Source organism: Diplotaxodon limnothrissa, linkage group LG4, assembly GCF_057381915.1.
Source record: "Diplotaxodon limnothrissa isolate DT_005_m linkage group LG4, D_limnothrissa_male_GT1.1, whole genome shotgun sequence".
In the NCBI taxonomy this organism is placed as follows: Eukaryota; Metazoa; Chordata; class Actinopteri; order Cichliformes; family Cichlidae; genus Diplotaxodon; species Diplotaxodon limnothrissa.
Window position 1 is genome coordinate 19,143,535 of NC_140599.1, and position 15,016 is coordinate 19,158,550.

The following is a 15,016-nucleotide window of genomic DNA, read 5'->3' on the forward strand; positions in this document are numbered from 1 at the left end:
GCAGATGTCAGTAATCTTAGGCTTAGTCCCATTTTACTAGTTTTGCTCATCACTGTTTTTAATTTAGTAGATTAATTAGTAGATTAACACATTAACATTTTGTTGAATTTGGCACAAGATTAGTCTGCTACTGAACCCGTCATAAGACAATCTATTGTGCACTCACCTGCCATTTCATTAAGTACAACGGTTCAGCTGCTTAATACAAATGTCTGATCAGCCAATCACATGACAGCATTCAGGCACAAAGACATGGTCAAGATAGCCTGCTGAAGTTCAAACTTGGGCTGGGCCATATTATACCCTTCACGGTAATACCGGTATAATGTTAGGCAACGATAAGAAAATAAAATATCGCGATAGAATATGGGTAAAACGCGCATGCGCAGTGCCTTTGTTCCAAAAAGCATGGCGGCAACGGAGAATGAGAAGGGGGGAAGCGGATCGTTGAGTGCAATGGATGAACCAGAATTGGTTTGTAAAAATGGTGCAACTTCAGTGATGTTGAACTGGTTTGGTGTTTGTCTGTCAGATACCCACCAAAGGACATTTTTTTGTAGAACATGCAAGCGGCCGGGTCCCAAAGTCAAACGAACAACTGTGGCATATTGAGAGTTAAAAACTGTCTAAATGATTTCACCTTTAATAAAATGATCAGCACTGCTGCTTTACCAGGTGTAACAATTAAGTTTAACATCCAAGCATCCATGAAAACAGAATTTATTACATTTAACGGAGTTAGAAGTTAGCAGGAAGTTAGCTCGCTAGTTTCACTAGCTACCTAAGCATGATATAGCATGTTCTGACTGAGAGATTTCTGAAAAAATTAAAACGTACAGCTCTGCTATCACTTCCAACATAAATGAAGACAGGAAACTAAACAGCAGTGACGTTTGTAGGGTTACTGAAGTTGGGCTAGCTGGTATATAATGATGTGCTACGTGATCGCTAGCGACACAGCTATGTTAGCATAGTAAAAACAGTGAAGATGCAGGATGAATGCTAACACTTTTCCACTCGATAAACGTGAGGGTTCCTGATGGTTAGAGACAAATGCAATCGCATGGCAGCATGCTATAAACGGACCAAACTTCAGTCTGAGATAATCCAGCCACAATACAAGGTTAGTCATTAATATACTGCAACAACATGGGAATAGAGCAGCTGTGATAGAATACAGCATTAAGGAATCAATGGTACAGAAGTGGAGGAAGCAAGAAGTATGAGTTGAATAAAGTTTGATTTATCTGACTGCTTTGTTTCGCTTAATGTGCCTTATAATCCCATGCACCTTATGGTCCGAAAAATACGTATTTGACTTTTTTATTTGGCACAATGCAGTTTAATGTTGCAAAGCACCTCTTTTTAACTTCAGTGGATATTATACATGGTTATGCTCAGGATACATCTGCCCATTTCTACTGGAAATGCCCTTGGATTAAACTTTCAGCAAGAAATTTGCATTTGCACTGTTAAATTTTTATATAGCTTTAATGCACATAAAAAACAGCTGCTTTTTTTGCGCTAGTAAAGTTGTGGAGTTGTATTTTGTCTCCCATCAATTATATTGTCAGTTATATCGTTATCGCAAATTTTCAAATATATATCGTGATAAATATTTTTGGCCATATCGCCCTGCTCTAGTTCAAACTGAGCATCAGAATAGAGACAAATGCTCATTGCATGGTTGTTGGTGCCAGACGGCCGTTCTGAGCATTTTAGAAACTGCTGATCTCCTGGGATTTTCCCACACAACCATCTCTAGTGTTTACAGAGAAGGGTTGAGGAAAAAAATAACCAGTCAGCGGCATTTGTCTGCGTAAAAATGTCTCTTTGATGAAACAAAGGTTTGCAGAACAGCATCAATGAATCCACAACACCTCAAACACTGAAACAGATGGGCTGCAGAAGTCGACACCACCTATCAGTTAATAACAGGAAACTGAGGCTACAGTCCACACAGGATCACCAACAGTGGACAACAGAATATTGGAAAACATTGCCTGGTCTGATGAGTCTCAATTTCTGCTGCCACATTTGAAGGGTAAACAACATAAAAATCATGGATCCATTCGCAGGTCATGTGATGGTGGTGTTGTGGTGTAGGGATATTTTCTTGGCAATCCTCCACAGTCACCAGATTCAATCCAACAGAGCACCTTTGGGATGTGGTGGAACAGGAGATTTACATCATGGATGTGAGCCAAAAAAGATTTGTGTGATGCTGTCATGTCAATATAGACCAAGATCTATGAGGAATGTTTCCAGCACCCTTTTTGAATCTGTGCCACAAAGAATGAAGGCAATTCTTAAGGGGGAAGGGGGTTCTAACCACTACTCGGAAAGTACAGCTAATACAGTAGCCTATGAGTGAATATACATAAATACTTCAGACTAGCAGTAAATGAAGAAAAAGAATAGTTGTATTTCTGCATACTCTGATCCATGCACATAAAACATGCAAACTGACCATTATTCAAATAATAAGAGGGCTAGACCGTAAAAATGATTCTTTTGTGAAATCCCTGCTACTGTGTAGTTATTTTGGTCTGTATGCGATTACAGGGTGAACCGGGTCATCTTCTCAATCAGGCTGGACAGCGTCCTCTCACTCTTTCCTTCCCCCTTCATCTTTATGCTGTCAACGCCTTGGCGTGCGCGCACATTCCCTCTCTTCTCTGACCTTTCAGTTTTATCAAACCGCTCACATGCTCAAGACTGAAACACCATGTTCGCCTCAGTCTAGTCCTGCTGTGACAGACAGAATGATGCACATTTTTCGCAAACTTTTAACGGATCACCTGCCAGAAAGATTGAAACTCTTAATGTGAACATGAAACTTTGCAAGACTGAAGCTGAGCTGAAAATGTAGAAAGCAACAAGCTTCCACGATCTCAAATTCTCACCTCTGGGCTACATTAATTAAGTTGTCACATTGTGACATATGAATGAAGGAGCCAATACTTAACACTCCTATTTCATCACCACTGTATATTAATGCCTAAGGCAGGTGGAAAAAAGGAAGGCTGAGAAACAAGATTCTTCTGAAGTCGGCGAGTTATGATAAAATGTTACAGGTGACTCAGTGGGAAATGGTTATAAACACAGCATAGTTCTCTCATTTTTTCTTTTTGGTGTTTTACATGTTAAAATGACTTAAGTGTAAACCAATATTAAGTTTTTTCAGATATGGTGTTGATAACTTGCAGTACAAACAGGACAAAGATAAGTAGCTTTTTTATAGATAGAATTGAAAAGATGATTCACCTTTTTTAATTTTATTTTATTAAATATGAAGTGATAACATGTATCCATCTCATTTTGCAACAGAAACAGACCACAAACTACAACTTGTCTCTAACAGGTCCCACACATAGGGAGCACTTTGAGAAACTTGACTTAATTACGATGCGCTCAGGTTATACAGATTAGACGTGCACCCGTGACGTGGGTCAACGCGTTTCTGAGGACATAAAAGGGTGCCTGGGGGTGGTTTGATCCCTGCCCTGACTGCGGTGGGGCAGCCTGTGCAGCAGAGGCGTGCCGTGATGTCCATCAGCTATCAATACAGTCCTGACAGGCAGCATCCGCCTGACAGCGGAGGCGAGGATGGACAAGCCTATTTACACGCAGGCCCTTACGAGTTTTTACTGTGGCTCTGTGGCCTGAGCCTCACTCTGTAGCACCTTGAACATAAATATTTTTACTTTAGCTCAGCTGAGCCATGGCCGAAATCCGACTGCTTGGCTGGTGTTTTAAAGCCGTCCGCGTTTGCATGCAACTTAAAAGTTGCCGGGAGACAAAAACACTTCGGGCTCGTACCGGAGAAAAGCGTCCTCCTCGGCGCTTTGGCACACACCTGTTCCAGCGGCAGAAATGAATGAATAACAAGCAAATTGTAGAGAAGCGGAGCGAGAGGGGAAGGGGGCTAAAGCAGCTGAGCTCTCACCGTCAGTCCCGCCGCAGGAGTCTACAGCCCACACCGGACAGCCATCACACCGGGCAGGCAGGGGCCGAGCGGGACGTACCGGCGCTGTCTCGCCTCCTTTCTCCCAGATCCGGCTCTGTTGTTATTAACTGTAAGTCCTGTTTGTATCCTTGTTTTCCGACAGGGCACGCTACATGTCTGACTGCTGCGGTTTCTACAGCGGAAAAAATACACTTCCGGTTCGAATTTTCAAAGTAAAAGCTCGCGCTAGACTAACAATGCGTGCGGTTTAATTTGTAGCCCGCACATGTCGCGCTTCCTACAACTACCCGATCGTTTGCGTCCTACTTGACTTCACAGCTCCCAGACCAATCCACAAATTTATTGCTGCTTCCGGAAATTTAAATGGGTTTTTCAATCCAAAAAAGCCTGGGCGTAGATTTCATATTCAAAATAGTGAAAGAAAAGTTGGAGCATGGCTGCATTTGAAAATACAAATGCATTTCACACCATCCGCAGTCGTCATCGGCCCCAGCCTATCATAAAAAAGCAGAGCTTTTTCATCATAAGTGACGTTTTAAAGGTCACTGGCAAAGGCTTGAATACAGTTGGTCAGAGGCTCTTCACACACCAGCACTGCTGCCTTTACCTGCCAGTACAAACCTGATTATTTTTTTAGGTTATTTCCCACTAGAATAATATGCTTAATGTAAATCATACAACCATACATACATACATACCACTCAGAATACAAAGTGTGCAGTAGTTTTGTGTCAAATGCATACACTAGTGGGGCATGCAAGTCCAATTACTCAGAGGGAGCATGATCACCCTCATCCAAGGATTCATCCAGCTATGAGTCAGTTACATCATGGTTGGCTTTTATCAAACTGTTCAGAGGACACAGTAAATGTGACATCTCATCATAGTAAATGCTACACAAGTGCTGCAGACAAACAATTTTGAATTATTTTTTAACTATTTCACAAAAAAATAAATGCAAAAATCATTTTCAAAAATAAAAACAATTAAAATAGTTATAAAAAATAAATACATTTCAAGGCATTAAACCGTTTTGAGTGTAGCAGTTAGGACATGCAAACCAGATATACCACGGTGGCTCCCGTGCTTTGATATTATCATGTCCTGTTTTGTTTTTTTGTTGTTGTTTTTCAACAAACCTGCTGATCCAAATTCCAGGCAATTTTGAAGAAGAGATGCAGCAAGTCTACGGTGCACAAAATGAGTGTTTTTTTCTTTTAAATGAAACTCAGTGTATTAGAGAACCCACTGGACCGTAAACACTTCTGACATGGGTAAGGCCAGACTAGTCACTGCTAAAACCTACGAGAAGAGACAGGGAGGAGAAAGACAAAAGTTTATTTGAGGCAAAGAAATGATGGAAGTAGTGGGGCTCATATGTTGCTGGTTAAAAGCTCACCTTGGTGTCAGTGCGATATGTAAAGTCCCTGACTTTCTCCCCATTTGCTAAAATGTAGCGAGGTGGTGAAGGCACCCCGAAAACCTGCAGCCCTCCCAGCACCAGACTGTCCAGTGCCCCATTCAGCTTTAGAGGGTTACTCACAACCTGAGACTGAAGTAAAGCCAGAGATGTGTGTGAAACACTGTCCCTCATTCACACTTTTTGCATCAAGCAGTCGTGCATCACAATGCATAGCAAAGTCTCTGCTGCTTTCCATATGGAAATATAAATAATCTCTACTTACCTGTTCAGCAGAGAAGATAACGTAGCAATAATTTTGCATTTCAAAAGTGTCGACGCTCTCGCCATCATCCCAAAACAAGTCGCCCCGGGCCCAGCCGCCCGCTGACAGCGCCACAGTCAGGAAGAAAGGGTTGTTGCGTGAGGCTGTGGTTGTCAAAGCAGGCTCCTGCGCAAGAAAAGGGAAGATCAAAGAAAATATGATGTTAAGTTACAAAACATCCTCTTTTCTTCCAAGTGTCTCAGCTAGTTTTGAACTTTAACACCTCATCTAGGAAGTCGTGACAGTAATGGGTCAACATTTGATCATAGAAACTGTGGATGAAAAGAGATTTCTCCCATGTAGCGAAATAATTCCTTCAAAGAGCTGTATTGCTTATAAAGAAAAGCATCACAGGGTGAAGTGATGTACTGATAACGACTACCGTAAACTGCAATGTCTGAATGAATAACTATCCAGTAAACGATGTGCTTTGCTTTGTTCTTTTATACTGAACTCAAGCATAACTTAACAAGCCCTTTTTAAAATCAGTTTTTCCATCAAACCTGTAAATTGTGTCTCCAAACAGAATCAAGATCTTCAAACATTTGCTTTTTTTCCCTAAAACAAACACCCACCTGCTGGGGAATGATGTGTCCTTCCCTCACATGAACATTGATGGTGTCCAGAGGAGCTGGCAGGAGCAGGAACTGCCCTTTACTGTAGAAAGGCTGACCCTTGAGAGGCCAAAACACAACATAAGGTTGTAAATCCAGTAAACACTAATGTCACGTCCCTCCATGGTTCATACATGATTCATACATGATTTATTATTGTGTGGCTCATACATTCTAGTGGTGTTGTCAGAGACGGCTGAATATGACTGAGTGACTCACATTGTGCAGGCTGTACCAAGTGGCGGGGGGCAGGTATGCAGCCAGTTCTACAGCCCCTTGCGCTAAAACTGGACTAATAAGAAGTGAACTCCCCCACAGGAACTGTTTGTCTATGGTCCGACTGTTAGGGTCATTGGGAAACCTAAGAGCGATGGACATACAGGGAAGAGGAAAAGAAAGATGAAAAGTGAAATGAGATGGCCTAAATGGCTTTGTTTATGCATTACAATAGAGTACCAAAAAAGTAAGGGAAGAATAGCTATGAAGAGGACACACACTCCATGAATAGAGGTCTGGCCACAGTTTCAGCAGAGGCGTGTGCATGGTGGAAGAGTGTGTAAAGGAACGGCAGTAGGGAGTAACGGAGATACAGCGCACTCCGCATGGCTGCCTGGGCCCGCTGCCCAAACACATAGGGCTCTTGAGCCTGAGGGACAAGACAAACACACACACAGTGAAGAGATTGAGTTACTCCTTTTCAATAATAGATGAAACAGATGGACGTCTCTACATGACCCGAGAAAAGAAAAACATGCTGGATAAACCTCTTCTTCATCATATAACTCCCCCGACAGTTACTGTCACTAAACAGTTTGCACATGCATCTGAATTAACAGACCATAAACATAACCAGTATCAGCGTCCGTGTCTCACAGCATTGGGCTTGTCATTGTGGTTCCTCATAAATGGGTAGAAGGCCCCAAGCTGCATCCACCGAACGCACAACTCCTCAGTGGTGTTGCCTCCAAAGCCGCATATGTCCGCTCCCACCAGAGGGACCCCGAACAGGCTGAACTGCAGCACCGCTGGAGGGGACAGGTACAAAAGCTCCATTTAGGTCAATTCACTATTAAGCTGTGGTAACTTCAAAAATACATTCCAATTCTGATGTTTTGGGTCAATATTCTTACGAGATGAGAGGATCTCAAAAAGCCAGTTCATGTGACCTTTCAGAAATGACATTTCCTCACCAGGAATTGAGAATCTGAGCTGCTCCCAGTCACTCCTGACATCTCCTGTCCACACTCCAGAAAAGCGTCCGATGCCGGGGAAAGAGGAGCGTGACAGCACAAAGGGTCTCTTCCTCCGTATCTTCAGCAAAGCACTGAGGATGGGAACAAACCCCAGGATAAAACCCCCCCCACAAAGAACAGCTACATGTACATAATCTGTAACACTGGGCACCATTATTCCAAATTCAAATTCTGAATCCTACAAGACATCACAGGAAGTGAGAAGTTATATGACCAGGTGGTAAAAGCATTCGATTTCTGTCATTTCATCTCAAATTATTGACTTTTTTATGCAACAATAAAATCACTGTTTCATAAAATTATCATGTTTACAAAGTGTTACTATATATTTATTACTCGTTCTTTCATCCACAACAAAACAACTAACTGTGCAACTGTGTCTAATCACATCCTGGCCCAACCTGTGTGTTGCATAAGCTTCTGTGAGTCCGTAAAGATTGTGCAGGTTGTAGTGAAATGACATCTTCTGCCGAGCCGACATACAGAGGGTTCCTGAGTTTAACCGTCCTCCAACGACACCTGTGTGTCGGAGAGTTTTGTAGAATAACATTTTGTCTTAAAAAAACAACATAAAATCTGAATGTTTATGTGCTTTTAAATGTGTTACTTGGTGTGTATGGTGGGTTCTCAAGGTCACTGTCAGGACAGCCCTCCACCGAGCCCTGCACAAAACTGGCTGGTTCGTTCATATCCTGTGTGGAAAGAAAAACATGGAAAGCAATTTTTATTTGATAGTGTATAATAAATGTCCACATTTCAAAAAAGTCATGCACATTATTTGTGAATTACAACCCTGTCCTGTGTACACATACAATCCAGAGACCATCTACAGGAACTTTAGAGTGAAAATCTCTGATGCAGTCTTCCCACCATTGTCTGGTGTCTGGGTTCGTGAAGTCAGGAAAGGCTGTTGGGCCTGGCCAAACCTGCGTATACAGAATATGACAACCCCACATTTTCAGATAAAAAAAAATGCTACATACATATTGCCCCCCACCCACCCCGACCCTATCTCACCTTCCCTATCAGGATTTGCCCTGTAGCGTTTTTGATAAAGACATCTCTTTTAAGTCCATCATCAAAGGGAGGGTACATTCCTGGGGTGCTGCTGCTGCTTATCCCTGGGTCCTGTAACATAAACGAGGAGCCTCAGTCAAAACTTAGGACATTTTTGCTGCCCTCCACTGGAAAAATATGGTTAATACCTGCTTTTAGCTCCAGTGAAAGCAAGAACAAAAATGTTTTGTTTGCATCAAATTCAAATGCAAATGTATATATGTATATAGTAGTTTGTCAGGTCTTTTAAACACAAAGATGTCACACCAGAATAAGGATGTACTTCATGCCTCTCTTGTGAAACTCCTCCACCATTTCTGGCAGATCCCCGAATCTCCAGGGGTCAAAGGTGAATACCCTTCGCTTGTTTGCGTAATCCAGGTCATTCCATTGTACATCCTGTTGGTGAAAACGGTTAAATATTCTCAGGAAAAAGGCAGTTTAATGAAGACTCCAGCTGCCACATAAAATCAGTGAGTGCCTAAGACTTCTAAAGATATTTTCATTTAGTTAGACAGTTTGGCACATCAGCCACCTTATAAACAAATAATTAAAAAAGTAAACATTAAAATCATAAACATGAAAAACTGAGGACAAACTGCCTTCAATTCATTTTTTAACTATCATTAGAGTTACTGTTGTTACACATGGATCGTTAATGTTATCAATCTAAAATGAAAATTTAGAATGAAAAATAAAATTTTGAATACTTTCTTAAACAAATGTATAAAGCAAATGCACAGATGGAGAATCTTCTATGAATTTCATACCATCGGAAAGTTTTCATCATGCATGCTTTGTGCAACCTTTCGGGTCGTATTAGTGGTCGTGTAACCCCAGCGGCACAGATGAAAGCCCAGCGACCAATAAGAAGGCATCATAGGATAGCCTGGGGACAGATACATGATAACTCTGAAACACATAAATGCATTCCTTCTTTTTCTGATGCCCCAGGACTCGTTCAAATGCACAAACGCTCACATGCTTTTACAAATTACTATTTTCAAACTTCACATCTCTTGTAGTAAGTATACATGCTTATTACTGCATGGACATGTGTTAGTGAATGTCAGCCAGACAACTCATGCTGCATACCAATGATCTGAAGGTACTGTCGTATAACACTTTGAGGGTCAGGACCCAAGAAAATGTAGAGATCCAGGATTCCACCGGTGGACACCCAGGTGAGAGCAGGGGTCGGCTGTAGAATCACCTCTACAGAAACATTTGGGAAGTCAGTGAAATGGCATCAGATGCTAGAATCTGTTCTATGGAAAGTGAATTCAAAAAGTGTGGGATGTTGGATCAGAGAGCTCAGTACCAATTGCATTGCTATTTAGAAGGAAAACTCCATGTGCTAAGCCATCCTCTTCCTGTACTATGTAAAATGGGTGGGAGCCATAGAGGTTGGCATCAGCCTGTGGGGAAAGACAGTGTCAACATCATAAAGAAAGCTTACAAAAGACTGTTTAATATGAATGTCTGCTGCCAGACATATAGTCTAAATCGTTTGAGTATCTGTCCAGAAGGGGGCGCTCCTAACCTTTGAGTTTGACGACTGTTATTGAACCACTGCAATAGACTCACATGAGGTGCCATGTCTCTATTCCAGAGAGTCAGGGAAGTCCAGTTTAGATCCAAGAGGAGAGAGGTGTAATGTTCCCCAAGGCCAGACACAAAAGAAGAGGCCAGTGTGGTAGACAGCTGCAGGTACTGGTCAGCAAACAGCAGAGGAGCAACTGTGGTGTTCATACTAAACAGGCAGAGGATGTGTACAAACAAAAAATAAAGTGATTTAAACATATAAGTGAAATGAAAAAACTACCAGCACAAAATGATAAATATGAACAGAGATAACAGAGCAAATATGAACAAGCTGACTACATCAGAGTAAGTTATTGACTGACACTATGATGAAACTCACTATATAGTCCATCCTCAAATACATTAAAAATGAAGTGAACTACTCACATCACCCTTCCATTGGATTTCCGTCGCACCATAAAGCCAAATGGGTCAGACTGGTATTCAGTGGTATAGAGGACACTCTGTGTATTGGCTTTGCTCTGAGGAACACCGCCTGGCAGATGAACTTCATACCGCTGAGATGATGGGTCCTTTAACTTCATAGAAAAAAAAGGTTGATAACTATTTTTCTTTGAAATGACAAAGTATGTAAAATAATAGAGGGTCCAATACTCAGTTTTTTTTCAAACTGTGGTGCCTGTCCTACTGGTGGGACTCTTTATTTGTGTATTTCATTTGAAAATTACTGGAAAAGTCAGCATAAATATTCATTCCTGGGTTAATTCAAGGACATTCAAGACAAACGTGCTTTTATAAAATAGATTTGTTGGACTATTTCAAACATAAAAATAAAGCAAAATAAAATTAAAATATTATCCTTGACTGTGTTGTCTTGATCACATGTTTGGGGATGAATGCTTACTGTTAGGTGGAAACAGTTTGCTGTCTCTTGAATGTCATCTAGTCTTAGAGTGGAGATATCTTTGGGGAGGTAGGAGGGGCTGGCACGAGTCAGTGTGGCACCCTGACCCCGAGGAGTAGGTATGAGGGGTCCCATTTTATAGCCAGGATACACACGGGGGTAAAAGCACCAGGGTGGTCCTGCGGAGTCAAGCAGAGGGGCGTAGCAGCATCCTCTGTTCTCACACTCGCTCTGGCTGAGCAGTTTGTCCCTGCCACAGTCAAACCGACTCTCTGGGGCCATGGCGCATTCACTTCCTCTGGAAATATTACATTTCTGGGATCTTTCAGGGTGTATACCCCGACTTGAATTGTTCTGTGGCTTTGCGGGATTATAAACAAGCCGTCCATGTGCCGTGATGTCATGTTGCTCATCCCGAACTGACCCAATCTGTAGTCGGGCTTCACTGGTGAAAAAGCGGTTCATGAACAAACAAGCTAATAAAGAAAATGCGAAGAGGAGCACGGCTACAGTGAAGTGAGACAACAGACCCATCGTGCATTGCTCAGTCTAAGGATCCTTAAATGAACTTTGCGCTGTCTTCATGAAAATATTCAGTGGTAGTAGGGTATGTAGTAGGTCATGTAGCTACATGTAGCAGTCCCAGTCCGGTGTCCAGCGGTTATCTGTTCCCTCTAATCAAATTATCCGCAGTGTCGGAAAATAGACATTGTTGTGAAGTTGCGACACATTAAATCAAGACGTCTACAGTGAATTAGGTTAACCATTAATAGCAAAAACAGCAACATGAAGGCTAACGCAAAACTAGGGCAAGCATACTGGGATAGTGATGGGTCGGTCGCGAACGAAATTGCTCTTAGAGCCAGTTCTTTGACGTGAACGACGCGAGCCGGCTCCTTGTCCCGAGCTGTGGATTTTTTTTTTTGTTTTGTTTTTTTCTTTCTCTCACCCTCTCTCTCGCACTTTTTTTCCGCTTCACTCAGCATGCGAGCCTTGTGCTTTACCCTGGGAAGAGGGGGGAGGGGCGGTAGCTACACTCAGTAGCACAGGAACAGAGCAGGAGGGAGAGAGAGAGAAAGAGAGCCAGGGACAACAACGTCACATTAGAAAGGTATAATAATCATCCACAACTATTTTCAGTTGCGGATGATAAAGGATTCATAAAGTTTATTCATGCAGGTCCATATGACAGAGGATGTGCATGTTCTTTTTGTTTTCATATTTTAATTTATATTTAATTGTGTTGTGGTTTGCAGTGTTTTGTGTTGTTTCACTTTAAATTTGTAAAAGGAAAAAGCTGAAAATTTAAATAGTTAAAAGTTGAAATGTGAATAGTTGATTTTTGTATTATATGATTTATTTATTATATTTTATGTGGAGTGAATAAATAAAAGTATATTTACGGTGGCCCCTACAGACAAAGCACATACAAACTTCAAATCACGTACGAACAGTGTTGGGGAGTAACGGAATACATGTACCGCCGTTACGTATTTAAAATACAAAATATGAGTAACTGTATTCCGTTACAGTTACCGTTTAAAAAGGTGGTATTCAGAATACAGTTACTTTGTTGAAATAAATGGATTACACTGCGGTACTTTCCTGTTTCATTTTGTCGCAGGTCAGGACTGTTTGGGTTTTGTTTGACAGCTACGTTCTGTTGTGTTACGGTTGCCATGGTTACAGGGCGACGCTCTCTCTCTCTCTCTCTCTGCGACTGTGTGTTTCCTGGGTGAGAGAGCGCCTTTTCGTTGTTGTTGTGCTAAGCTAACAGGCAGAATGCTACAAGCATAGCTCTAAAGAATGTAGCATCATGGGCAGTGTAGTCCGTGCTGCAGGGAGAATGGACTGCCATACACGTTATGGGTCTGTGAGTGCGAGGAGGAAGAAAAAGGGGAGTGGAAAGGTACGAGTTGTCATCGAGGAAAAACGGGAGCTGGAAGCATGTAAATATAATAATAACCACTGCAGCCAAGAAGAGTGCCTGAGGAGCCCAGTTGTAAGTAAGCTATTAAGACTCGACTGTACACCGTGTTCGTGTTTTCCTCCGAAAACAATAAGTTCTGTTGGAGCAGCCTTTCAACGCCTCTCTCTGTCAAGAAAAGTTGACCCACACAACAAAGTAAAGCTATTTTTCGGCTACGAGCCGACAGGGACCCCGCCGTATTAGTCAGAGGTCCCTTTACTACAGTTCGGAGTCGCGGACCTTCAGTAACAGTAATAAATCACACAGCAATAGTACATTCACGTTGTTGTAAAAAGCATGATAATATATTAAGTAATCCAAAGTATTCAGAATACGTTACTGTCATTGAGTAACGTAACGGAATACGTTACAGAATACATTTTGGGGCATGTATTCTGTAATGGAATACATTTTAAAAGTAACCTTCCCAACACTGCGTACGAACCCTGAAGCACGTACAAACTCAAAAACACGTAAAAACCCCAAAACACGTAAAAACTCCAAAACACATAAAAACACGTACAAACTCCAAAACATGTAAAAACTCCAAAACATGTAAAAACACGTACAAACTCCAAAACACGTACAAAAGACAACAGAAGTGCTCCAGGATGATAGGCGCAGTGTTGTGCTTTTGTTACCTAGTGGCTATACAAGCCAGCAAGTACCAACGACTGGATTTGGTATGTGGCAATAACAGGTAAATGAACTTTTTTTATTTTTATTATTTGACTATATATGAATGCTTGTGTATAAATACACAAACAATACACATATGCTTTCATGCTTTCAATTGTGTAATTTCAGTAATCTAGGTAGCTCTGTTTTGGAAGTTCAGTTCATGCTAGAAATGTGTTTTGGAGTTTGTACGTGCTTTTTGGAGTTTGTACGTGTTTTGTCTAGGGGCCACCGCATATATTTATATATAAACATATATAAATAAAACCACTTTTTTTTACATTAGTAATTCCTTTTGTGCGTAATATTATTGTTAATAATAAATTAATTAAAGCAACAAAACAACCTGAAGAGCTGGTTCGGAGCCGAAAGAGCCGGCTCTTTTTAGTGAGCCGAACCGAAAGAGCCGGTTCTCTAAAAAGAGCCGGAAATCCCATCACTATACTGGGACAAAAGTGATCAAAATAGCAATAGTTTAGATGAAAAACAGAAACCAGATGGTTATCTTTTATCATTAAAAACATTAATTATATTTCATAAAATAATTATAACTTACCTCCAAATCTGTTTTCTGTATTGTACAAATGAGCAGTGGCAGTTACAACCCAAGTTCCAGAAAACATTGGGACATTATTAAAAAGGTGTATAAAAACAAAGTTTAATGATTTGCAAATCTCATAAACTCATATTTTATTCACAATAAAACATAGAAAACAAACAAAATATTTAAATTAGAATAACATAATGGGCACAACACAAGTCTTGAAAAGTAAGTGGCACTGAAAAGAGAAAGCTGGAGAAACATTTTGCAGCTAACTAGGTTCACTGGCAGCAGTAACATGACAAATATAAAAAGAGCATCTCAGAGTTTCTCAGAAGTATAGAAACCAGAGATTTACCAGTCTTAAAAACATATAAAAAAATTACAGAATAATGTTCCTCAATGCAGAAAATTTTAATTTGAGTATCTCCTCAAGCCCGTGATGTAATGGCATTGTCCCATTAAGTCTGCGTTATTAGGTGATATTTGTTCCACTGTGAAATAATTCTTTTAGTTTGAGCAGAACTGTAGAAGCTGAAACTGAAAAAAGAAGTTTAATGTATTTAGTTCATTATTATTATTTTTATATATTATAAGGACATAAAAATGCAGAACTGGTGTTTGATGTTTTCTTTTTTCTCACTGATGAAGTCTTTGCTTGTTTCATCACAATGATTGACCGTCAGAATCTCCAGCGAGTACATCTGTTCCTCTACATGTGTTTCGAGAAGACACGTCCCTTCCACAAAGACCGGCAAGTGT

At 40.9% G+C, this 15,016-nt stretch overlaps 1 protein-coding gene across 1 annotated transcript; it reads right to left on the reverse strand.

The window, feature by feature from the left end:
- Window positions 1-5,015: 5,015 nt before the first annotated feature.
- gaa (alpha glucosidase) lies at window positions 5,016-11,631 on the reverse strand. Its single transcript, XM_085352390.1, has 19 exons — window positions 11,067-11,631; window positions 10,589-10,740; window positions 10,205-10,370; window positions 9,939-10,035; window positions 9,713-9,832; window positions 9,388-9,506; window positions 8,885-9,016; window positions 8,579-8,689; window positions 8,374-8,487; window positions 8,169-8,253; window positions 7,963-8,080; window positions 7,499-7,632; window positions 7,182-7,333; window positions 6,806-6,954; window positions 6,528-6,669; window positions 6,270-6,368; window positions 5,656-5,820; window positions 5,370-5,522; window positions 5,016-5,272 (listed from the first exon to the last, which is right to left on the reverse strand). Exons 1-19 carry the CDS (start codon window positions 11,598-11,600, stop codon window positions 5,207-5,209), a joined length of 2,808 nt encoding a protein of 935 aa, XP_085208516.1. The 5' UTR covers window positions 11,601-11,631; the 3' UTR covers window positions 5,016-5,206.
- Between the last annotated feature and the right edge of the window lie 3,385 nt (window positions 11,632-15,016).